Here is a 27,871-nt window from a genome sequence, read left to right as displayed (position 1 = left end):
GTTGGGGACGATTAAGGTAGCATGTATAAAATCCACCCTCAGCGATGCCGGAGGTATGCAACATGGCCGCTAGGGCTGATGCAATAACGGCTTAAGTTGCCCTCAGCCTTCTTTACGGAAGTGATAGCCGTTCGCGCCTAAGATTCGCGCCTAGAGTGCTAGCTTTACAATCTGCCTTCTACCCCAGCAACAGTAGCTACCAATCCTGTGCTAGCCTTACATCTGCCATCTGCCCTAGCAACAGCAGCCACCAATCCTAGACTGCCACCCGCCCTTGCTAGCCACTCCCCCTCTCTCCTAGAGTATATATGCTCTGCCCCTTCAATAAAGATTTGCAGCTTGATCAGAAACCTGTCTTGCTGTCATTCCTCGTGTCTCTTGTCCCATACCATTCCTCCCTCACAGGACTCGGAGCCTCCGTTGAACGTCCCGCGGGCCAGGACACCCAGGAAATGATGGTTTGTTAATTTCTGATGGGTATGGCATAACAAGTTCACAGAAATTTTGCTATATTAGCTTATTTTCTTGGGGTAGAGTAGCAACATGTTGGACTCCCTTGTTATGGTTTGTTCGAAATGTTTTTTTAATTATATTTTTTTGTAATTTTTTTTTTACATAGTTGATCTAAAAAAAAAAGAGTTAATTAAAAAAAATGAAAAAAATATGCAGAGCCCCCTTGAAGAGCTGGTGGAGAATGCAGGGTGTTGGGCTTCCCCACCTCGATGGTTGCTGATGTGCTCACAGACATAGGGGACTGGTGGTTTGATGGGCTGAGCCCTCTACACAGGACTTGCCCTTGGGAAGACTGTTGCTGCAAAGGAGAGGCTAGGCCTCCCTATAATTGTGCATAAGAGCCTCCTCCCGAATGCCTCTTTGTTGCTCAGATGTGGCCCTCTCTCTCTAGCTAAGCCAACTTGGCAGGTGGAATCACTGCCCTACCCTCTATGTGGGTTCTGACACCCAGGGGAGTGAATCTCCCTGGCAACATGGAATATGACTCCCGGGGAGGAATCTAGACCCAGCATCGTGGGATGGGGAACATCTTCTTGACCAAAAGGGGGATGTGAAAGAAAATGAAATAAGCTTCAGTGGCAGAGAGATTCCAAAAGATGCAAAGAGGTCACTCTGGTGAGCACTTTTATGCACAATACAGACAACCCTTTTTAAGTTCTAATGAATTGGAACAGCTAGCAGTAAATACCTGAAACTATCAAACTACAACCCAGAACGCAGGAATCTTGAAGAGGATTGTATAAAAATGAAGCTTATGAGGGGTGACAATGTGATTGGGAAAGCCATATGGACCACACTCCCCTTAGTCTCATTTATGGATGGATGAGTAGAAAAATGAGGGAAGAAAAAAAAAAGGCACCCAGTGTTCTTTTTTACTTTAATTGTTCTTTTTCACTTTAATTTTTATTCTTATTATTTTTGTGTGTGTGGTAATGAATATGTCAAAACTCAATTTTGGTGATGAATGCACAACTATATAATGGTACTGTAAACAACTGAATGTACGCTTTGTTTTGTATGACTGCATGGTATGTGAATATATCTCAATAAATATGAACTCAAAAAAATGTTAAAAAAAAAAAACTAATTTTGAAGACCAAAAAAAAAAAAAAAAAAAAATGCAAAACCAGGCATGCAGGTCTCCCTGTCACTGGTGTGCACTTGGCTTTGCCAGGAACCAAACAATTTCCAGGGATCCACTCAAAGGGAAGGCTCCTTCCCCAAATTCAGTCTTTACTCTCTGTTCCCCTCCCTAAAATGCCTCTGACACTCTCTCCCATTTAACTTCCACTATTATTTAAAAGATCCACCCAATTTCTTCTTATTTATCCATAACCTTAATCTCTCCCCCTTATAGAGCCTAGTACTCAGATGCTTTGCTCATTTAGCACTTACTCATACACTTTTTGTGTTTTCTATGCAACTGTATTATTATTTAACATTTTTACAGGCTTTCATTTTTTTTAACACACTTGACCAAATTCGAAAGTTCCTGAGAGCAGAAACTGGTTTACAGTTGCTTGTATTCCATGGGCATCTAAGGTTAAGCCTTCATAGAATAGATGCTGTGCTGGTTTGAATGTACTATCTCCCCCAGAAAAAGCCATATTCTAAGATGCAATCTTATGGGGCAGATGTTTTAGTGCTGATTAGATTGGAATCCTTTGAGTGTTTCATGGAGATGTGCCCCACCCAACTGAAGGTGATAACTCTGATGAGATAATTTCCATGGAGGCGTGGCCCCACCCATTCAGCGTGGGCCTTGATTACTGGAGCAGTATATAAACTCAGACAGAAGGAGCAAGCTTGCTACAGCCAAGAGGGATACTTTGAAGAACACACTGGAACTGACAGAGGAGCTTCAGCTTGCAGAGACATTTTGCAGATGGCCTCTGAAAGCAGACTTGCTCCGGAGAAGCTAAGAGAGGACAAACACCCCAAGAGCAACTAAGAGTGACATTTTTAAGGAGCTGAAGCCTAGAGAGGAACATCCTAGGAGAAGGCCATTTTGAAACCAGAACTCTAGAGCAGATGCAAGCCATGTGCCTTCCCAGCTAACAGAGGTTTTCCAGACGCCATTGGCCATCCTCCAGTGGAGGTACCTGATTGTTGATGCGTTACCTTGGACACTTTATGGCCTTAAGACTGTAACTGTGTAACCAAATAAACCCCCTTTTATAAAAGCCGATCCATTTCTGGTGTTTTGCATTCTGGCAGCATTAGCAAACTAGAACAGATGCTAAATAAATGTTAATTGAATAATGAATAATGAATGAATGAACTAGATGGAAGTCTGGAATCTAGAAAGAAAAAGCTGTTTAACTCAATAGTATATCATGATTAATGTAATGAAAGTGACCAACTGCTTTATGCTAATGTATAATTTTAAAGGTTTTGATCTCGTTTACCATCGTGTTATGCTACTGAAATAGCTAATAAGTAGGGGCACATAACTGTGTCTTCATTTCTATTAATTTTATTAAAGAATGGAGAACTAAAAACAAACAAACAAACAAACAAACAAAAAAGAATGCCATATGATCCTGCAATCCCACTGCCAGGCATATACCCAGAACTGAAAGGAGGGATACAGACATTTACACACCAATGTTCATAGCAGCAGTATTCACAATTGTCAAAAGATGGAAACAAACCAAGTGTCTATCAACCGATGAACAGACAAACAAAATTTGGAATCTTATTCAGCTGTAAGGAGAAATGAAGTCCTGATTCATACAACAACATGGATGAACTTTGAGGACATTATGTAGAGTGAAACAAGCCAGACACAAAAGGATAAATATTGTGTGATCTCATTAATATGAAGTACTTATAATGGGCAGACTCATGGAATTAAGAGTCTAGAGTATACGCACCAGGAGATAGAATGGGGGTGGAGAATTAGGAACTGATGCTTAATTTGTACAGAATTTGTAATTAGGCTTATCGTAAATGTTTAGAACTGGATAGTGGTGATGGTAGTACAGCATGTTACTGTGAATGTAATTAACAGCACTGAGCTGTGTCTGAGAATGTGGCTGAAGAAGGAAGTTTAGGGTCATGTACGTTTCTACAAGGAAAGCTAGAGGATAAAACATGGGACTGTATAACATAGGGAACCCTGCTGTGATGATGACTCTGTGGTTAATAGAATATAAGCATGTTCTTTCATGAACTATAAGAAATGTATGACACTATTACAAGATGTTAATGAGCGGTATACAGGAAAAAATATACTTCATGCAAATTATGGACTACAGTTAAAAGCAGTATTGAATATTCTTTCATCAACTGTAATAAAGGTACCACACCAATGTAAAGTGTCAACAATAAGGGGGGTATATGGAATTGTTGTATTTTTTTACCTTTTATGTAGACCTACAATTTCTTTAATTAAAAAGAAAAAAAAGCAATTAAAAACCCAAACATTTTGCTGAATGAAAGAAAGCAGACACAGAGTACTACACATGGTATGACTCCATTTTTATAAAATGTAAATATAAACATATCTATGGAGACAGAATTAGATTAGTGGTTATGTAGGGCTGGGGAAGAATAGATGGATTGAGAGGTGACTGCTAAGGGGTATGGAGTTTTTCTTTTTGGAGTAATGAAAATGTTCTAATATTGACTGTAGTGATGAATCCACAACTCTGTGATTATAGTAAAAGCCACTGGTTGTAAAATTTGGATGGATTATATGGTATGTGAATATATCTCAGCAAAACTGCTTAAAAAAAAAGTATGAAGAGCTGGAAGATTTAAAGGGATTTCATCTTTGTCAGTTAAAATACATTTAATGAATAAAAATCTAATAAATAAATGGGAAATAAGAATTTACAATTTGTGAGCTACAGTTTTACATTTTAGCTATGCTATGTTGAAAAAATAGGGATCAGAGCTTAGGAGGAATTTACTGTACATGGATATAACAGGGGGCTCCGGAGCAAACAAGAAACTGATGTAATTTGGGAGTTCAAGGCTTCAAGTCTTATAAATGTATGAATCACTGTTTTAGTTTGCTAATGCTGCGGAATGCAAAACACCAGAGATGGATTGGCTTTTATGAAAAGGGGGTTTATTTGGCTATACAGTTACAGTCTTAAGGCCATAAAGTATCCAAAGTAACACATCAGTAATCGGGTACCTTCACTGGAGGATGGCAAATAGCGTCCGGAAAACCTCTGTTAGCTGGGAAGGCACATGGCTGGCATCTGCTCCAAAGTTCTGGTTTCAAAATGGCTTTCTCCCAGGACATTCCTCTCTAGCAAGCTTGCTCTTCTTCAAAACGTCACTCACAGCTGCACTCCGTTCCGTCTCTCTGAGTCAGCACGTTTATATGGCTCCCCTGATCAAGGCCCGCCCTGAATGGGCAGAGCCACACCTCCATGGGACTATCCCACCAGAGTCACCACCCACAGCTGGGTGGGGCACATTCCAAGCAAATCTAACCAGCACCAAAACGTCTGTCCCACAAGACCACAATGATAATGGCATTTGGGGGACACAATACATTCAAACTGGCACATTCCACCCCCTGGACCCCAAAATGACATTATCTTTCCAAATACAAAATACATTCATTTCATCACAATATCATAAAAACTTAAACCATTTCAGTAACAAAAGTTAAGTACAAAATCCCTTCAAAATCAAATATAGGCGTGGTCAGTCCTAAGGCATAATTTTCCTTTAGCTGTGGATCTGTGAACCTAGAACAAGTTATGTGCTTCCAATATACAAAGGAGAGACATTCATAGGATAAACATTTCCATTGCCATAAGGAAAAACTGAAAAGAAAACAGGGTTCACAGGACCAAAACAGTTCCTAAAACCTGCAGGACAAACTCCATTAGATTTCAAAGTCTGAGAGTCATTTACAGAACAACGTGGCATCCTTGGGGCTTGAGAGAGTGGGAGTCTAACCCTTACCAAGGGCCTTTGTGGCAGCCCTTTCCTCTCCAAACGCTTGGGTGAGTGCTCCAACATGTTCACACATTGGGGAGACCACCTTCTTGGCCCCACCCTCCTCAAACCTCGGGGCAGCTCCCGGATTCCCTTCCATCTCCGGGGCACACGCTCAACCCCTTCAGAACAGTGTGGTGGCAGCCAGGCTCTCCCCAATTCCCTGGGAATGTGCTCCAACCTCTTTGGGACCTGAGGTGGCAAAACACTTCCAGAGCATCGAGGTGAAATGCCCGCCCTCGACCTCCAGGGCAAATTCACCCTTTCCATGCGTGTGGGCTGCTCCACTCTCCCAGCCCAAGGCCTCTTGACTCCAGACCTCAACCTCCATGGCTCTGTCTTTGAAGAAATTTTTCCTGCAATTTGTTCCTTGTCTGTCTCCTCCAGTCCAGACTGGCAGCGGCTCTGTCTATAAAGTTCTTGCAAAAGTTCTGTTGGCTTTGCATGAAGCACACAGGGGTCAAAGCCATCAGACAATAGGAGTTTCCACAAATCCTTTCTGGATAATTCCATCTCCAATCTTGGCTTGTACTGAAATGGTGGCTGGGTTCCATGTTTGGTTACATCCTCATGTTGGGCTGTAGCTTCTGGGATTCCACCCCCTGGAAGCTTGTAACTTTCCAAGCCATCAGCTTCTGGTTTCTTTGAACCCAAGAGTTCAGTTCTAAGTTCATCTCTTTCTGCTCTCATTTTACTATAAGCTGCAAGGAGAAGCCAGGGTATATCCTCCACAGGTAGTCTGGAGATCTCCTCAGCTAAGTATTCCAGGTTGTCACTTTTAAATTCTTCCTTCCATCTGACACCAGGACTCAATTTTGCCAAATTCTCTGCCACTTTAAAACAAGGATCGCCTTTCTTCCAGTTTACAACAACACATTCATCATTTCTGCTCAGGGCCTCATCAGAAGTATCTTTAGAGTCCATATTTCCATAAACAGTCTCTTTAAAGCAGTTTTGGCCTTTTCTATCAAGCTCCTCACAATTCTTCCAGAATCTCCCCATTATCCATTTAAAAAGCTGTTCCAACATGTTTGGTATTTGCAGACTCAGCAGCAAAAGCACCCCACTTCTCTGGTACCAAAATCTGTTTTAGTTTGCTAATGCTGCGGAATGCAAAACACCAGAGATGGATTGGCTTTTATGAAAAGGGGGTTTATTTGGCTATACAGTTACAGTCTTAAGGCCATAAAGTATCCAAAGTAACACATCAGTAATCGGGTACCTTCACTGGAGGATGGCAAATAGCGTCCGGAAAACCTCTGTTAGCTGGGAAGGCACATGGCTGGCATCTGCTCCAAAGTTCTGGTTTCAAAATGGCTTTCTCCCAGGACATTCCTCTCTAGCAAGCTTGCTCTTCTTCAAAACGTCACTCACAGCTGCACTCCGTTCCGTCTCTCTGAGTCAGCACGTTTATATGGCTCCCCTGATCAAGGCCCGCCCTGAATGGGCAGAGCCACACCTCCATGGGACTATCCCACCAGAGTCACCACCCACAGCTGGGTGGGGCACATTCCAAGCAAATCTAACCAGCACCAAAACGTCTGTCCCACAAGACCACAATGATAATGGCATTTGGGGGACACAATACATTCAAACTGGCACAATCACTAAGAGAGGTACAATAAAGAGCAAAAAAAAAAAAAAAAACAGAAACTGGATGAGATGAATTTTAAGGATGCAGAAGAGGAGCAAGAGAGTCCTGGGGATCAACATCCATCAATCCACCAGATACTATGTGACAACTATGAGTCAAGCTTTGTTCCAGGCACAAAGCATAGATAGAGCTCTATGCCTGGCAGTCAAGAGGTAAACAAGCACTTAGGCAAGGAGGGCCAGAGGAGCTAATGGTGAATTCCCCAAGGGAGGAGAGATGAAGGAGTCAGAAATGTTTAAAGGGAATTCTGGCTCCAAATATGATTGTAGGGATTACGGAAAGCTTGGGGAAAGCCCCTATGTTCAGAAGACTGAGACTATTTCACAGAGAAAGAGCATGAGAAAGCAGAAGGTAACACAGTAGATAAGATATACTGGAAGTTCAATCTTGGAATAATTGAGAAAAATGGCTACTAGCTTCACTCTCTCTCTCTCCTCCCATATTTCAATATTTGATATCCAAAAAAAAATGATGTATGCCACACACATGTATATTTTGAAGTATAGAAATCAAATAACAATGAACCCACAATTCACTTAATACTGTTACCATGTGTTCCAATCTACATGTGAATGCCTAGCCTATCCCACATCCCAGAAGAGATGCAATCCTAAATCAATGGTTTAGCATATTGCTTTTTGTTTTAATATAGTTTTCCCCTTTTGTATTTTGTACTTTATTAATATGGAATCACACCATATGTGTATTTCTAGAATTACTTTTTAATGCAACATTTTATTTTAGATCCAGTGACACTGTTGCAGTGTGCAGGGTGGATGTATCATAATATATTCATCGATCATCCTGCAGGTGGACATTCACCTGGGAACCTGTTATGTTATTACAATAATGCCTCAGACCTGTTTTTACATATTCCCTGATGAACGCATCAATATCTTTAATATGTACACCTAGAAGTGTAATTGCTGAGCTGAAGGGAATGTGCAGGCTCAGCATAATATGTGAATGCAAAATTTTTTTCACAGTGGTTGTACCAGGCTTATTCAAGAGCTCCTGGTGCATTTGGTATTCTAAGACTTCTTAATGTCTGTCCTTTTGAAGGACATCTCACTGCAGTCTCAGTTTGTGTTGCCTTGATTGTAGTAAAGTTGGGCATCTTCTTATACAGTCAGCATCTATATTTCCTTCTGACAGAAATGCCTACTAATGTTTTGCAAAGGATTGTTTGTCTCTTTCTTACTCATTAACAGGAGTTCATTCAATATTCAGTATTCAATAAATATATCTGTTAAATGCCTAGTACATTTCAAGCATTGTTCTTGGTACTGCATATATATCAGTGAACTAAACTCCGACAATTTTCAGACAAAAAAATAATATAGTATATGAGATTGTTTTACATCTTAAGGAGAAAAACAAAGCATCTGAAGGGAACATGGATTGACTGGGCCAAGGGTTGCAATTTTAAATGGGATTGTTAAGGAAGTGTAATTTTTTTAGGATTTCACATTTTTTAAAGCTTTCATATTTACTTGCTAATCTAGCCAGTATTGTTTATGGATGAACTAGAATTCGATGATGTTTGTAATTCCACTTCTCCATGCAGTATTTACTGAACAATCCTGGCATTGTTCAGATTCTGTCACAGATGATCAGTTCAGCTATAACACCTGTTCTGAAAGTCCTTATTTGTTCTAACACCACTGATAGATTAGGGAACAACTTGAGCATAAGATAAATTTTGCATTTGCTTATGTAGGATTTCCTCTTCAAGAAATTCTAGGTGAATACAGAAAACTGCACCAAGCTGAACAGAACCCCAAAGGAATACACAAAAGGTACACAAGCATGCATGTCAAACATCCACTTCAGTTAAGTGTGAATTATGAGCCACACACATCCACACATAGTGTGAAAACCTTCTGATTTCAGAGAACCCTCTTTCCACCAGTTGACAACAACTTGCGATCCTTTCAACACACATTACCACAAGCAATCTTCTGCTCTTTTTAAAGGTAAAGTATGATACTTATTAAAGTATTTATGTGTAACCATAACCATTCAACAAGTGTAAAACCACACTACCATTTTTTTTTAGTTTCCAATCTTTTTTTCAAAAGTGTCACTGACACATTTTTGACATATCTCTATAATCTCATTTTTCCATAAGCTGTCTGGTTTTCATTGCACAATTTTGAAAGTGACAGCATATATGTCATGTTATAGCAAAACTGATTGTACCAGTTTCCTCCATGCAGGTCCCTCTGGCTCTTGATTCTGCCCCATTAATACAATTCATAGCCTTGGAATGATGGCAGCAAAAAATGTCAGGGTAGGAAAGGCCACGGGTCCATCCCTCCACAAAAACAGTGAATAAACAGGCAAACACTATCACAGTCAACTTCATCAGAGCTCTATAACTAGTCAAAGGTCTGCAGCAACTAAGCAAAGGCTTAATCAAGACTCTTGATAGGAAACAAACTCACTACCCTCCCCACTATATGGGACATGGCTCCCAGGAGTGTAAGTCTCCCTGGCAACGTGGGACATGAATCCCAGGGATGAGCCTGGACCCTGCATCGTGGGATTGAGAAAGCCTTCTTGACCAAAAGGAAGAAGAAAAATGGAACAAAATAAAGTTTCAGTGGCTAAGAGATCTCATACAGAGTCAAGAGGTCATTCTGGAGGTTATTCTTACGCATTATATAGGTGTTACTTTTTAATTTGGAGTGTATTAGGATAGAAGAAAATACTTAAAACTGTTGAACTGTAATCCAGTGGCCTTGATCCTTAATAATGATTATATACGTATTTAGTTTTGATTGTGTGATTGTGTGATTGTGAAAACCTTGCAACCGACACTCCCTTTACTAATATATGGGCAGATGAGTAATAAAATAAAGATAAGAATAAATAAATAAATAGGATAAGTGCTAAGGGATGTTTGGGGTGTTATTTTTTATTTTAATTTAATTTTAATTTAATTTTATTTTTTGTAGTAATAAAAAATGTTCTAAAATTGATTGTGGTGATGAATGCACAACTATATGATGATACTGTAAACCACTGATTGTATTCTCTGGATAGAGTATATGGTGTGTGACTATATCTCAATAAAATTGCATTTAAAAAAATAATTTTGAAAAAAGACCTTTGTGGCAGAAAGATTAGACCAGAGATAAATGAAATAGAAAACAGAAAAACAGTTGCTTCGTTGAAAAGATCAATAAAGTTGACAAACGTTTAGCTAGAGTGACTAAGAAAAAAAATGAAGACTCAAATCACTAAAATCAGGAATTAAAGTGAGACTTTACTACTGACCTTACAGAAATAAAAAGACTAAGAATAAGAAAATACTATGAATAATTTTATTCCAACAGATTAGACAACCTAGATGAAATCAACAAACTCCTAGAAAGACACAAACTACCAAAAACTGACTCAAGAAAAAATAGAAAACAGAAATAGATTTCTGGTAAGTAAAGATATTGATGGTAATCAAAAACTTCCAACAAAGGAAAGCCCAAGATCATGTGGCTTCACTGGTAAATTCTAGAAACATGTAATTAGTATCACTCTTTCTCATATTCTCCCAACAAATAGAGGAGGGAACACTTCCTAACCCATTCTATGAGGTTAGAACTACCCTAACACCAAATCCAGGCAAAGACATCACAAGAAAAGCACAGACCAATATCCCTTATAAACATATTTGCAAAAATCTTCAACAAAATGCTAGCAAACCAAATCCAGCAGGACATAAAAATGATTATGTATCGCGGTCAGGAATACAAAGGTGGTCCAACATAAGAAAGTCAATCAATGTAATACACCATATTAATGGAATGAAGGGAGGAACACATGCCACTTGAATTTGTGTAGAAAAAGCATTTCCAATGCTTTTATGATAAAATCACTCAACAAATTTGGAAAAGAAGGGAATTTCCTCATCTAGGAAAAATCCACAGACAACAACATAATAATGGTGAAAGCTTTTTTCGCAAAGATCAGAAATAAAACAAGGATGCTTTCACCAATTCTATTCAACACTGCACTGGAAGTTATAGTCTGGGAAATTAAGCAAGATAAACAAACAAAAGTCATCTAAATTAGAAAGGAAGAAATTAAACAATCTGTATTTGCAGATAACATAATATGTATAAAATCCACAAAAAATTCTATTAGCGCTAGTAAACAAATTCAGCAAAGTTGCAAGATACAAGATCAACATATAAAAATCAGTTGTTCCTACCATACCCCAAGAAAATTAACAAACCATAACTGAAAAAAGAAATAAGAAAAACAAATAACCTAAAATAACTACACTGCTTCCGGCATGTTCTTACCCTACACCAAGAAAATAAAGGAACACGTTGGAAACAATGTAGTTATTTTAGGTTATTTGTTTTATTTATTTTTTTCTTATTCCTTTGTTTTGGTTTTCTTTGAAATGTTGCTTTTTATTGTTTGTTTTTTAATTTTTTGACAAAGTTAAGGATAAAAAACAATGAATGAGTGTTAAAAAAAGTAAATAAGTGAAGTTCCGGAACATGACAGCATAGAGAGGAATGGAAGCCAGTTAGTCACCCTGGAACAACTAATAAACAACCAGGAACATCTAGTAAATAATCTGGAATAACTGCGGGGGGACAAACGTGACCATCCACTCATCATACACCAACCTGAATTGGCAGGAACGCCCAAGATCGCAGCATAAAATCTGTAAGTAATAACTGTGGACCCAAGCCAAGAGCTCCCTCCCCTCAGCAGCCCAAATGGCAAAGCCTCACTGTGATAGAGAGCAGAACTCTCCCAGCAAGCTAATATAGCTCAGCTGAGCTCCAACTGGGCTTTTAACTAAAAACTGTGGACAGCTCAATACAAGCTATGAATCCCCAACAAACAGGTTTTTGGTGATGACTGACCTTGGAGAGCCAGAGGACCTCTCTGGGAGGGTGGGGAAGCCCAGAGGACTACGCGCTGTCTCTGGCCGATGAGTGAAACTGAGGGTGGCCGTGAACTGGCCCTGAAGGGGGGATTTCTGTCCCTTTTCCAGCTCACTGGAGAAAGCCTCAGCCATTTTCAGTTCCCAGTGCTCTGATCCAGACAAGGATGGGGATAACACAGTCAGAGAGACTATTCAAATGCAAATGACCTCTCCCTAGGGGGTGTATCTTCCCTAAGAGGAAAGAATTGGTGCCAAGTTCTACTACCCGCCTTCCATTCAGAACCAGACCACAGAGCCTAGGGGAAAACAGTCATAAGCCACACCTCCTTATACCAGTATGGAGTACAGGCTGAAAGGTGCTACCTGTTGGACAGAAAAGCACAGTGACTTGAGGCCTCACAGGGTGTATCAATCTAAGACACCCTCAGGGAAACTGGATACTTTTGCCTCCTTCTAGACTTGAGCCTGTTCTGGTCTGGAAAAACCTGATTGGGGCAACCAAGTAAACAAGATGCCTAGACAACAGAAACCTACAACCTACACTAAGAGAAACAAAGTTATGGCCCAGTCAAAGGAACAAATGTACACTTCAACTGAGATACAGGAATTGAAACACTAATGCTGAATCAATTTAAAAAGTTTAGGGAAGATACAGCAAAAAAGATGAAGCATATAATGAAAACACTGGGCGTACACAAGGAAGAAACTGAAAGTTCAAAAAAACAACTGGCAGAATCCATGGAAATGAAAGGCACAACACAAGAGATGAAAGACACAATGGAGACATACAGCAGCAGATCTCAAAAGGCAGAAGAAACACTCAGGAACTGGATAACAAGACACCTGAAAGCCAACACACAAAACAGATGAAGAAAAGAATGAAAAATATGAGCAACATCTCTGGGAACTGAATTACTACATGGAACACAGGTATGTATGTGTCATGGGTGTCCAGAAGGAGAAGACAAGAGAAAAAGGGCAGAAGCAATAATAGAGGAAATAATCAATGAAAATTTCCCAACTCTTATGAAAGACATAAAATTACAGATCCAAGAAGCACAGCATATCCCAAACAGAATAGATCTGAATAGGCCTATGCCAAGACACTTAATAATCAGATTATCAAATGTCAAAGATAAAGAGAGAATCCTGAAAGCAGCAAGAAAAAAGCAATCCATCACATACAAAGCAAGCTTGATAAGACAACGTGCAGATTTCTCAATAGAAACCATGGAGGCAAGAAGGAAGCGGGGTGATACATTTAAGATACTGAAAGAGAAAAACCACCAAGAATCCTATATCCAACAAAACTGTCCTTCAAATATGAGGAAGAGCTTAAAATATTCTCTGACAAACAGACAATGAGAGAGTTTGTGAACAAGATACCTGCTCTACAGGAAACACTAAAGGGAGCACTACAGACAAAAAGTAAAAGGAGTGAAAGGTTTGGAACACAAATTTTGGAAGATAGTAGCACAGCAATGTGAGTACACTTAACAAAGATGACTGTAAATATAGTTGAAGGAGGGAGGTTAGGAGCATGTGGGACACCAGAAGGAAAGACGAAAGATAGAGACTGGGACTGTGTAACTCAGTGAAACCTAGGGTGCACAACGATTGTGATAAAAGGTACAAATATGTCTTTACATGAAGTAGAATAAATGAATGTCAACATTGCAAAGTGTTAAAAATAGGGTGGGATGGGGGGTGTCCTAGTTTGCTAATGCTGCAGAATGCAGAACACCAGAGATGGATAGGCTTTTATAAAACGGGGGTTTATTTCACTACACAGTTACAGTCTTAAGGCCACAAAGCGTCCAAGGTAACACCTCAGCAATCGGGTACCTTCACCGGAGGATGGCCAATAGCGTCCGGAAAACCTCTGCTAGCTAGGAAGGCAGCTGGCATCTGCTCCAAAGCTCCGGCCTCAAAACGGCTTTCTCCCAGGACATTCCTCTCTAGCAAGCTTGCTCCTCTTCAAAACATCACTCCCAGCTGCACTCAGTTAGTTCCCTCTCTTTGAGTCAGCTCATTTATATAGCTCCACCGATCAAGGCCCACCCTGAATGGGTGGGGCCACGCCTCCATGGGAACATCTCATCAGAATCATCTCCCACAGCTTGGTGGGGCACATTCCAAGCAAATCTAACCAGCACCAAAACTTCTGCCCCACAAAACTACAAAGATAATGGCATTTGGGGGACACAATACATTCAAACCGGCACAGGGGGAAATACAATCAATGCAAACTAGAGACTATAATTAATAGAAACATTGTATTATACTTCCTTTAAAGTAACAAAGATAATACACCAAAGCTAAATGCGTAAGGGGGGGACATGGGGAAAGGGTATGGAATTCTTGGCATTGTTAATGTTGTCACTCTTCATCCTATTTTAGTTTAATGCTATCTTTCCTTTTAGTGCTTCCTAGCTGTTATGTTTTTTGGTTTTTTGTTTTCTTTCTTTTTTCTTTCTCTTTTGTCTCTCTACCTTCTTTGACTCTTCCTCCTTCTTTGTGGTAGAAATGGAGATGTCCTTATATAGATAGTGGTGATGGTGGTGAATACATAAATATATGACTACACAGGGAACCATCGATTGTTTACTTAGGAAGGAATGTATGGTGTGTGAACAAAACCATCTTTAATACATGGGTTGATGAAGAAATCCTGAGGGCATTATATTGAGTGAAATAAGACAGACACATAAAGACAAATATTGCAGGGTCTCATTGATATGAACTAATTATTATATGTAAACTCATAAACATGGAATGTAAGTTACCAGGATATAGAACGAGACTACAGAATGGGGAGCAGTTGCTTATTATGAGCAGAATGTTCAACTACGTTGAGCTTACACATTTGGAAATGGACAGAGGTGATAGTAGCACATTGTGAGAATAACTAACAATGCTGAATGGTGTGTGAATGTGGTAGAAAGGGCAAGCTCAGAGTCACGTATGTCACCAGAAGGAAAGCTGGAGGTTAAAAGATGGGAATATATAAAACAGTGAATCTTGTAGTGGACAATGTCCATGATTAACTGTACAAATATTAGAAATCTCTCTCATGAACTAGAACAAATGTTATGACACTATAATAAGAAGTTATTTATAGAGGGGCATATAGGAAAAAATATATAACTATTGCAAACTATTTACTACAGTTAGTAGTATTTTAACGTTCTTTCATCAACAGTTAACAAATGTACTATACTAATACTATCAATCAATAATGGAGGTGGGGTGGTTAGGGGTATGGTAGGTTTGATTTTCCTTTTTTTTGTCTTTATTTCTTTTCTGGAGTAATGAAAATGTTCTAAAATTGAAAAAAAAATTGTGGTGATGGATGCACAACTGTATGATGGTACCACTGGCAACTGACTGTACACTTTGGATCTCTGGATAATTGTATGGTATGTGAACAATCTCAATTTAAAAATAAATAAATAAATAAAATAAATAACAATTTAAAAAAGTAAGTAAGTAAATGAACAATGGGGGAGGAGGAGAATGGAATGTTTTGGATGTTCTTTTTTATTTTTTTTTATTTTTGCAGTAATGAAAATGTTCAAAGATTGATTGTAGTGATGAATACACAACTATAAAATGACACTACAAACGACTGTACACTTTGGAGGACTGTGTGTTATGTGAATGTATCTTAATAAAATTGCATTTAAAAAAATCAGTTGTATTTCTATACACTAGCAATGAACAATCCAAAATGAAATTAAGGAAACAATTCCATTTACAATAGTATCCAAAAGAATAAAATATTAGGAATAAATGTAACCAAAGAGGTGTTAAGACTTACACACTGTAAAAAGCAAAGGATTACCAGAAGACTTAAGTATTGTTAAGATGGCAATACTCCCGAAATTGATCTACAGATTCAATGAAATCACTATCGAAATTCCAAATGCTATCTTGGAGAAATGAAAATGCTGATCCTAAAATCATACAGAATTGCAAGGAATTTGCAATTTGCAATTGGCCCTGAATAGCCAAAACAATCTTGAAAAAGGAAAAGCAAAGTGTGGTACAGGCATAAGAATGGGCATAAAGACCAATGAAATAGATTTGAGAATCCAGAAATAAATCCACAGGGAAAGAATTGTCTTTTGACCAAATGGGCTGGGGCAACTGGATATCCAGTTGCAAAAGAATGAAGCTGGACCATGCCCTCATGCCAAACACAAAAATTAACTCAAAGTGGATCAAAGGCCCGACTATAAAAGCTAAAAGAATAAAACTCTTAGAAGAAAACATAGGGATAAATCTTCAGGACCTCAGTTTGGCAATGGATTCTTAGATTTGACACCAAAAGCCTAAGCAACAAAGAAACAACAGATAAATTTGACTATATCAAAATTACAAACTTTTCTGCATAAAAGCACACTATCAAGCAAGTAGAAAGACAACCCAAAGAATGGGAGAAAATATTTGCAGATCATATTTCTGATAAGAGGCTACTACAACTCAGCAATGAAAAAGACATATAACCTAATTAAGAAACCAGCAAAGGACGTGAATACACATTTATCCAAATAAAATATACTAATTTGCCAACATGTACTTGAAAAGATTCATTAGGGAAATACAAATAATGACACTGAGATACCACTGAGCTCCCAAAAGGATAGATGACTATAATAAAAATTTTTAAAAATTTGAACATAGGAAAAAAACAAGTGTTGATGAGGATGTGGGTAATTGGAACTCTCATACATACATTTCTGGTAGAAAGGTAAAATGGTTCTGCTGCTGTGGAAAACCGTTACACAAAATTACCAATGGTCCAGTAATTCCACTCCCAGGTATATAGTCGAGAGAAGTGAGAACAAGTGTTCAGTCAATAACTAGTATGTGAATGTTCATAGCAGCATACAGAAACAATCCAAATGTCCAACAACAAATGAAAGGATAAACACACTGTGGTACATCCATACAATGAAATATTATTTAGCCATAAAAAGGGATGAAGTACTGGTACATGCTACAACATGGATGAACCTTAAAAACATTAAGCTAAATGAAAGAATTTGGTCACAAAAAAAGCAATATGATTCCATTTTATGAAATATCTAAAATAATAAATTCATAGAGCAAATTAGTGGCTAAGAGGAAGTGGGGGAAGAGGGAACCGGGGAACGACTGCTTAATGGGAATGGCATTTTTAGGGGGTAAGTTGAACATATTCTGGAATTAGATAGTTTTGACAGTTGCGCAACTGTAAATATAGAAGTCACTGAATTATACACTTCAAAATGGCTAAAATGGTAAATTCTATGTTAATGAATTTTACTTCAATTTTTAAAAAATTATAGTCTTAATTGCTGAAGCATTAAAATAAATCTTGACATCTTTCCTGTTTCTTATTTTTGTTATTCCGTATCAATTTTAGAATGCTCACATTAAGTGCTAACAACAACCAACCAACCAAATCAAACCCAAAACAAAACAAAACAAAACATGATAAGGAGTTTTATTAGAATTACTTTGACTCTACAGTAAATTTAGGAGTGGGCTTAATAACTTGATGATATTATAAAATGTTCCTTATTCCACATTTAGGTTTCCTTTAATGTCTTTTTTATTACATTTTTCTCATTTTCTTCATTAAAAGTCCTGCTATTATAAATAGCTCAATCTCTTTGAATTGTGTTTTCTAAAGATTATTGGTGCTTAAAAAATGTAATAGATGACATATATTGATCTTACATTAACTTGTTATATGCTCACACTTTTTATTCATTTGTCTGCAGATTCCTTTATTCTTTCATAAGAACAACCATAACATCTGTAAATGAGCTTGATTTCCCAATGTTTGCAATGTTTATTAATTTCATTTTTGGCTCATTACTCTGAGTAGGATCCTCAGAAAAATATTAAATACAAGTAGTGAGAGTAGAGATTAGTTTTCTGATGTCTGACACAGGCTCCTATCTCTTTCCCTTTGTAAGACTGAAGAAGTTCCCTTCTTATTTTAGTGGACATTTTTATTTAAAATGTGTGTTTTTACCAGTTTTACTTACATCTATTAAGATGACATGGGTTTCAGAACCCATCAATCTTGAAGACAACTGTATAAAAATGTAGTTTATGAGGGGTGACAATGTGATTAGGAAAGCCATATGGACTACACTCCCCTTTGTCTAGTTTATGGATGGATGAGTAGAAAAATGGGGGAAGGAAAACAAACAAACAAAGGCACCCAGTGTTCTTTTTTACTTTAATTGCTCTTTTTCACTTTAATTATTATTCTTGTTATTTGTGTGTGTGTGGTAACGAAGGTGTCAGGGATTGATTTTTATGACGAATGCACAACTATGTAATGGTACTGTGAACAATCGAATGCACGATTTGTTTTGCATGACTGCATGGCATGTGAATATATCTCAATAAAATGAATTTTAAAAAAAAGATGACATGGGTTTTTATTCTTTAAAGTATTCATGAGGTAAATTACAGTTAAACACTAGCTAATGTTAAATCACCTTACACTGATGGGGTGAGCCCACTTGATATGCTTATCTTTTTTTTTTTTTTAACTCACTACTAGATAATTTCCTAATTCTTTCATTGGGATTCTTAATTTTGGAATTTTCCATTCTTGTTCTTAAGGTTATACTAGTTTCATAGCATATTCTGGGTGGTGTTTCTTCTTTTCTTTTAATCTCTAGAAGATTTTGTGTGGTATTAAAATGATCTAGTTTTTGAAAATTTGGTAGAATTTGCCTAGAAAACAATATTATAATATTATTTTCTTTCTGGAAAGATTTCTTAACAACTCATTCAATTCCTAATTTTTTTCTGAAATTATTCTATCTTTATATTGTTTTTTCCTAAAATTTTTCCACTCTACGTTTTCAAATTTATTAGCATGACAGCATTCAAAACATTCTCATATACACTGAAATAGCTACTGACTTGTAACTGTTTTCCCTTTTATATTCCTAATATTTAATATTGTGTTATGAAGCATTTTAAAATACAAAGCAGAGAGAATAAATCAAGAATGCCTCACCTACTTTCAACAATTATCTACATTTTGTATCAATCCTCCCCCACACACACACACATTTGTTGCAGAGAACATGTTAAAGCAAATATCACCCAATTCATCCTAAACATTGCAGCATACAAGAGAGAATGCATGCTCAATAGAATAGACTCACTGATAATTTATTAAAATTATTCTCATGGGCTAGTATAAGCACATGGTCAATTATACATTTTTCAGTTCATTTAAAATATCACTGAATGCAGAGTTCTATATACATTGTTTTAAGATTATCCATTTGTACTTAAAATTTCTTAGATTTTTATTAAATAATTTTATGCTTGATTTATCAATTTTGAGAGGGATGTATTGCACTCTCCCATAACAATGGTATATATGGCAATCTCCTCTGTAGTGCTATCAAGTTTTATTTGAACCTATTGTTTTAGGTGTAATTATCTCTTCCTTTTGTGATAACATATTTATCACTGTGTAGTGAGCATTTTTATCCCAACAGGGATTCTTGTCTTAAAACAATTTTACCTGACATCCATATAGATAACTAAATTCTATTTTCTTTAGTATTTGTATTCCAATGTTTTGTGTTTAAATGCTTTAGGTGTAACTTACAAGTTTGGATGCTATGGGTACTGTTTTGCTTATCTTTGCATTTACTCAGTAAGTTTTACCATGTATATTTAAGTTAACAAAAGGTCTTCATTAGACCAGAACTCCAATTAACCACTAAAATTTATTGACTTACATACTGTTATCCAGTATTTTATTTCTAACCTTTTTATACCCAACAGGTATTATTATTTTACAAACAATATTTGTTTAGATTTAACTACATCCTTACCAAGTTCCTCCCAATACTGTCCCCCCCTCCATTATTCCTCAACTCAATAGACTATATCTCTGTGTGAGAAGTACCGTTTTTCCCATTCTCTAAAAACAACCTAACAAATCCTATTTTGGGTATCTCTTCAAAATATGTCCAGAACCCAACACCACTTCACACATGACCTCTGTAAGTTCCAAGCTAGTGTCAGTCACCATCATCCCACACATGAACAATTGCAGATTTTACTGTTGTCCCCTCAGCTGGCATTTTCTCTCCACAGCAGCCAGAAGAGAACATGAATCAGATCAAGTCACTTCTTTGCTCAAAACCCTCCAATGCCTAGAATATTCAGAAACCACATGGCTCAAACACTCCCTCACCTTCATTAAAATTTTTTTTCAGATATTGACCCCAAAGGGATTTTTCTGAAAACAGTTGCTAAAACAGCACAACACATTTCAATATCTTCCAACACAAGAATATAGAATCAATACCAGCAGGATCATTATATCGCCAACAGGTCTATCCCCAATTCATACATAACCAGCATGTAAATTAATAAATGCACACTTAATAGGTACTGAATGAATAAATGATACATCATTTTAAAAAAGACAATTAATAAGGAAAGAATAAACAAGAAAAAGATCTAAGATGAGAAGCAAATTTAGATTTTTTGGAAATATTTAGAATGGCAAATCTCTCTAAAACACTCATGCAAAAAAACAAGAACATTTAGCCATAAGAGCATTATCTGCAAGTATGATAAACATATCTAAGGAATAAAGGCCAATTATTCTCAACCACTTCAAAAGTGGTGCCTCTATGTCAGGGATTGATTCGAGTGATGAATGTACAACTATGTAATGGTACTGTGAACAATCGAAAGTACGATTTGTTTTGTATGACTGCGTGGTATATGAATATATCTCAATAAAATGAAGATTAAAAAAAAAAAAAAAAAAAAAGACATAATGCTGAGCAAAATAAGCCAGGCACAAAAAGAGAGATACTGTATGTTACCACTAATGTGAATTCTGTGAAAAATGTACAATGTTTTATACTGTAGAATGTAGGGGACCTAGAGATACCAATTAGTGGAGGGGGAATGATAATCTAATAAGAACAGATAAACTATGGAGGGTAATCTCAATGTTATGGGAATGCTCAGGAATGATTATGGTTTGTAAACTTTCTTGGATATAGTAAGATCATGTTGGAAGCAATAGAGTTATTTTAGGTTTTTTTTTTCTCTTATTCCTTTGTTTTCTTAGGGGTTGTTAATTTTCTTGGGGTATGGAAGGAACATGTTGGAAGCAATGTAGTTATTTTAGATTATTTGTTTTTCTTACTCCTCTGTTTGGACATGGTTTATTAATTTTCTTGGGGTATGGTAGGAACATATTGGAAACAAAGTAGTTATTTTAGGTTATTTGTTTTCCTTAATCCATTGCTTTGTTTGAAATGTTGTGGGGTTTTTTTGGTTGTTGTTTGCCTGTTTGTTTTTAATTTTTTGATAAACAAAGTTAAAAAATTGAAAAAAAAATCAGTAGAAAAATGGGAGTAAAAACTAAATGACAAATAGGGTGGGATGGGGGGATGGTTTGGGTATTCTCTTTTCACTTTTATTTTTTATTCTTCTTCTGATTCTTTCTGATGTAAGGAAAATGTTCAGAAATAGATTGTGGTGATGAACGCATAACTATATGATCATACTGTGAACAGTTGATTGTATACCATGGATGACTGTATGGTTTGTGAATATATTTCAATAAAACTGAATTTAAAAAAAAAAAAAAAGTGGTGCCTCTAAAGAAGAAAGATTCCTAAAAAGACTCAAAAGTGCCAATATCTGAACTGACTCTCTGGGATCTAATGTCACTTAGCTTCTAGCTGTTTAGGTACTCACTAACTCGCCTGGGTGGCTCTGATGGCTTAAGGATTCTTCTAAAATCCATGGCTCCTCTCCTTGCTCCAAGTTGGAAACCACCTCTGGCTTGGTAATGTAAAACCCTGTGAAGCAAACATTGAGGACTACCAATTTAGTAGGCTGAGCTCCTGGGGCTTGCTCTTACGAAGCTTGTTACTGCAAAGGAGAGGCTAAGCCTACTCATAATTGTGCCTAAGGGTCTCCCCCACAGAACTCCTTTTGTTGCTCAGATGTGGCCTCTCTCTCTCTCTAAGCCCATTCAGCAGGTGAACTCACTGCCCTTCCCCTATGTGGGATCTGACTCCCAGGGGTGTAAATCTCCATGGCAACACAGGATATGACCCCAGGGATGAGCCTGGACCCAGTACCATGGGATTGAGAAAATCTTCTTGACCAAAAGGGGGAAGCAAAATGAAACAAAATAAAGTTTCAGTGGCAGAAAGATTTCAAACGGAGTCGAGAGGTCACTCTGGAGGGCATTCTTACGCGCTGTATAGATATCCCATTTTAGTTTTTAGGGTATTGGAATAGATAGAAGGAAATATCTGAAACTGTTGAACTGCAACCCAATAGCCTTGATTCGTGAAGATGGTTGCATAATACGTATATGTAATATGTAGCTTACGTGGTGTGACTGTATGATTGTGAAAACCCTGTGGCTCACACCCCCTTTATCCAGTGTATGGACAGATGAGTGGAATAATGGGAACAAAAACTAAATGAAAACTGGCGTGGGGATGATTGTATGGTATGTAAATATATCTCAATAAAACTGAATTTAATTTAAAAAATGAAAAAAAAAAACTGGTGTGCAATGGGGGGTTAGAATGCTTTCGGTATTCTTTTTTACTTTTTATTCTTTTTTTTTTGAGTAAGGAAAATGTTCAAAAATTGATGGTGGTGATGAAAGCACAACTATATGATGGTACTGTGAACAGTTTGATTGTACACTGTGGATGACTGTGTGGTATGTGAATATATCTCAATAAAACTGAATTTAAAAATAAAACCTGTCAAGGGGAAAAGACACAGGACTTGGGTCAGGCTAACTGCCTTCAGGAAATGTGCAACAATGGGGCCAGTTGAACACTTCACCAGGGAGAGGGGAAAAATACATTCTTGCTAGTGACAGAAAGGGATCAATGAGCTTATATCTATGGGCCATAGGTCACCTGTGAACCTAAATTTCAATCCTGAAACTCATTAACCTCTACAAAGGATCACATATATCAGAAGCTAAAGAAAAAATGAAAAAAAAAAAAAAAAGAAAAAACAAAGAATGCCATTTGGAGTTGCACAAAGCACAATCCTTACCCACTGAGATGAAGAGGCTGCAGTTCTCCAGCATCACATCCCTGTACAGGGTCTTCTGGGCAGGGTCCAGGTGCTGCCACTCCTCCTGGGTGAAGCCCACAGTCACGTCCCTGAATGACACTGACCCCTGGAACAGCACATTCATATTCAATCTAAAGAGACCATTACTGGATAACATATAATATGTTTGGGATCTAACACTTGTCATGTTCACTGTTGATAGTTAACAAGAAAATGTCACTCAGCAAGTCTACTCTGTACTTTGTTGGACATGATATGCTGTGGGAGAACAGGATATCAAAGAAGTACCCCAATCAAGTAATAATTACTTAATTCATGCAAAAAAAAAACTCTGCAGTTCCCCAACATGCTTGGAACTATCCCACAGTTTTTGGAGATATAAAGATGAATTTTAGAAAAGAGGAGTTCATAATATGATTGAGAGACATATTCAAAAATAAACACTGGCAATAAAGTGTTACAGACAAATACAGAATATCTCAAAGATAGATGGTGGAAAGCATTAAGCACAGGGAGAGAAGTGTTATATTCTCTTTTGAGATTGGTTTTCTTTAAGGAAGTAAAGGTTTGAATCTTTACACCTCAATCATGTGTTCTTAGGATTATGAGCCAACAACAAAACAAAAGCCTGAAATCATTAAAAACACTTGAAAACTTAATGGAACTACAAATAATACAGTTTGTTGGAAAAAGGATTTGAAATGCATTAAGATAAAAATCCATAAACATAATCAGAATCAAGATTATGAGTAACTATGAGTAATTTGGGACTAATTTCTATTGCCTAGGAGTCTCCAAAATATTTTATCAGAAGCTACATATAAATACCATGAAATTTCTTTTTTTTGGGGGGGGGGTGGTTTGAGATGCAAATACATGTAAATGAATATGCTAGGATTTTCTTCCAAAATGCTGACAGATTTTCTTTATTAACACCAAGGTTATCTTTACGAGCATCCCACTAAGACCAGGTGCCACTTGCAACAATCAGAAAGTGGACAGAAGGAGGCTGGACATGTTGTGCTTGAAGTGTCTCTGGGACAGGCAAGTGAAGACCTCCAGGAGGCAGCCGAGGTGTGCTTCTGGAGCTCAGGATGAAGCCCACGGTGACGTTAAGGACTGGGGAGTCACTGGCATTTCAGCGGTAACTGAAGTTAGGTGGCTGAGGAGGCAAAAGAATAAGTACAGGATCTAGAGAACCCTAGTAGCCTAGGCCATGAAGAATGAGGAAAAATTATCTGAAAGGGAAAAATAAAAACAGGAGAGAAGAGCATAAAGCAACCTAAACACTAGTTCTTCATTGATGGAAAATGAATAGAAAATGAAGCAGCAGATATTTTAGGAAAACCAAGACCAAAACAAGAACTATGATAATCAAAATAATTGAACATGGAAGAAACAAAATCACAGCAAGGAATGGAAGTGGCTTTTAATTTCAATGATGCTCTTATATATATTGAGAAGAAAACTGCTAAAATAAAATAAGAACTGACTTCAATTATAAGGAGCAATCAGAGGGCAAGAAGACTATCCCCAAATTTAAAAACTTGACTGCTGAATGTGAAAATTAAGGTCAAAAATCTCAACTGAAGACCTGAAAGAGAATGGACATATATGAAAAACTGTGCAAATCTACTAAAATACAGGAAAAAGAATCTGCGAAGTACACACAGGAGGTCACGGGAGAACTGAGCCCTGTTTTCTGAGCATCTAAAATAGTTAACAGTTTTCCAGGTTATTAGAAAATTTTTGAAGGGACCAGGCCCACGAAAAGACTCAGATGTCATCATAAGCTATAGAATGCTCCCCTCTCCACACCTTACACCACATCCCAGGGCTCCAGTATAACAACAGAGGGTCCCAGCTCAGAGAGCTGTGAGACAGACCCTGCCAACAGGAGGACACAGGGAAACACAAAGTCAACAGGGAGAAAAAACACTGACACCAGAGGGGAGTGAATCCCTGGCACCTATGGCTACAGCAAACATTCCAAACATTTCCAACAGAAACTTCTGAACTGAAAAAAAAAGGATGAAAAAAACAGAACAGAATATCCAAGAACTGTAAGAAAAACCAAAAGGTGCAACATACACTTAACTAGACTACTGGAAGTAATAAGAGCTAAGAACATTTCAAAAGTAATGAGAGATCCAGGAAGCTCAGAGAACACCAGACAAGATAAATGTTAACACATACACACATATAGGCATATCATATTCAAACTGCAGAAAATCAAAGACAGAGGAAAATATTTAAAGAAGCCAAAGGAATTTTAACAAAACCAAAACAAACAAACAAACAACAACAACAAAAAAAACCCACCACCAAAAATCCTTACCTACTGTTCTAGTTTGCTAATGCTGCTGGGATGCAAAACACCAGCAATAGATTGACTTTTATAAAGGGGGTTTATTTGGTTACAAAATTGCAGTCTTAAGGCCATAAAGTGTCCAAGGTAATGCATCAACATTTGGGTACTGTGCCAGTTTGAATGTATTAGGTCCCCCCAAATGCCATTATCCTTGATGTAATGTCGTGTGGGCAGACCTATCAGTGTTAATCAGATCGTAATTCTTTCAGTGTTTCCATGGAGATGCACTCCACCCAACTGTGGGTGATGACTCTGATTGGATAATTTCCATGGAGGTGTTGGCCCACCCACTGAGTGGGTCTCAATTAAATTACTGGTGCACTATATAAGATCAGACAGAAGAAGCAAGCTGATACAGCCAAGAGGGACACTTTGAAGAAAGCACAGGAACTGCAGATGAGAGACAGTTTGAAGACGGCCGCTGAAAGCAGACTCTTGCTCCAGAGAGGCTAAGGGAGGACAAATGCCCCAAGAGCAACTGAGAGTGACATTTTGAAGAGAAGCAGTGGCCTAGAGAGGAACGTCCTGGGAGAAAGCCATTTTGAAACCAGAACTCTAGAGCAGACGCCAGCCATATGCCTTCCCAGCTAACAGAGGTTTTCCAGACACTATTGGCCATCCTCCAGTGAAGGTACTCAATTGTTGATGTGTTACCTTCGACACTTTATGGCCTTAAGACTGTAACTGTGTAACCAAATAAACCCCCTTTTATAAAAGCCAATCCATTTCTGGTATTTTGCATTCCGGCAGCATTAGCAAACTAGAAAAGGTATCTTCACTGGAGTATGCCCAATGGCATCCGGAAAATCTCTGTTTAGCTGGGAAAGCACATGGCTGGCATCTGCTCCAAAGTTCTGGTTTCAAAATGGCTTTCTCCCAGGACATTCCTCTCTAGGCTTCAGTTCCTCAAAAATGTCACTCTTAGTTGCTCTTGGGGTGTTTGCCCTCTCTTAGCTTCTCTGGAGCAAGGGTCTGCTTTCAATGGCCGTCTTCAAACTGTCTCTCATCTGCAGCTCCTCTCTCAGCTCCTTTGCATTCTTCAGAGTGTCCCTCTTGGTTGTAGCTCTTCCTCAAAATGTCACTCTCAGTTGCTCTTCAAAATGTCACTCACAGCTACACTGAGTTCCTTCTGTTTGTCAGCTCATTTATATAGCTCCAGTGATTTAATTTATACCCACCCTGAATGGGTGGAGTAACACCTCCATGAAAATTATCCAATCAGAGTCATCACCCACAGTTGGGTGGGGCGCACTTCCAAGGAAACACTCAAAGAATTACAATCTAATCAACACTGGTCCGTCTGCCCACATGAGATTACATCAAAGATAATGGCGTCTGGGGGGACATAATACATTCAAACCAGCACACCTACAGAGAAACAAGAATAAGAAGAATTATGGCAGACTTCTCATCAGATACCATGAAAGAGAGTGGAGTGAAATATAAGAAAGTCTTGAAGGAAGTGAAAGTGACACACTGAAGTGTATCTTTGCATAATTCTGATAAAATCTTATAAGTTTCCAAATAAAAAAAAAAACAGGTTACTCACAATATAGAGAAATATCCTAGCTTTAGATTTCTCCTAAACAATGATAGAAGGAGTAAGATAATGTGATTACGAAAAAACACTTCAATTCAAGAATCCTATACAAAGATAGTTTTTCCTATGGCAGGCCAAAAACAGGATGCATGCAGACTGCAGAGGTCTCAGGGAACGAATCGCCCAGGTAATCCCAGTACAGAAAACACCTGACAAGCTGGAAAACACATCTCAAGCAAAGAGACCAAGCAAAAAGATCATGAAGAGGAGGAGGAAGAGCAAGAAATAATAAATCTTGTTATACATAGATGGTTACAACGAAATGGATAATATTAACATGATTTGAAATTTACAATGAAATGTTAAAGAAGAGTAACTGAAACAGAAGAGACTTATCAGAAGGGATGGATAGATAGATAGATAGAAATTACTGATATATTAGAAAAACGATATCCCGATAAAATTAGCCAATTGAAGGGGCCTGGGCGTGGGGTGGGGTGGGTGGAGGGACACATTCTGAAGGTCCTCTAAGGAGGCCTGGAGGAGGAGGAGTGGCCGTTTCAACCCCAGGGAGCAGGAGAAGAACAATTAGGTAACCCTGATAGGGTAACAGACACAGTCTCAGTTACAATAATTAACGATGGGCTGGTAACACTGAGAGGGGAAAATCAGAAAACTACCAAACCAATAGAGAAAAAAAATGAAATGAGAATTCCGGACAAGCCAGAAAAAGTAAAGAAACTGAAAAAGTATAATTAATGGCACAAATTATAATGTATAGGTTATGTTATATTACACTCA

At 37.8% G+C, this 27,871-nt stretch overlaps 1 protein-coding gene across 10 annotated transcripts in view; it reads right to left on the bottom strand.

The window, feature by feature from the left end:
- LOC119510434 (putative zinc finger protein 487) overlaps positions 1–27,871 on the bottom strand; it is a 153,815-nt gene that overhangs the window by 37,370 nt on the left and 88,574 nt on the right. For 6 of the 10 annotated variants that reach the window (XM_037804745.1, XM_037804744.1, XM_037804738.1 and 3 more), the window contains one exon: positions 23,139–23,265. In XM_037804745.1, coding sequence (XP_037660673.1) covers positions 23,139–23,265 — 127 coding nt within the window. Of the gene's footprint in view, positions 1–21,811; positions 21,908–23,138; positions 23,266–27,871 lie in introns of those variants that run through there. The other 4 variants (XM_037804748.1, XM_037804749.1, XM_037804743.1 and 1 more) reach the window with 3 other exon arrangements.

Source organism: Choloepus didactylus, chromosome 15, assembly GCF_015220235.1.
Source record: "Choloepus didactylus isolate mChoDid1 chromosome 15, mChoDid1.pri, whole genome shotgun sequence".
NCBI lineage: Eukaryota > Metazoa > Chordata > Mammalia > Pilosa > Megalonychidae > Choloepus > Choloepus didactylus.
The sequence above is the reverse complement of the archived record's forward strand: the minus strand, read 5'-3'. Positions and strand labels throughout refer to the sequence as shown.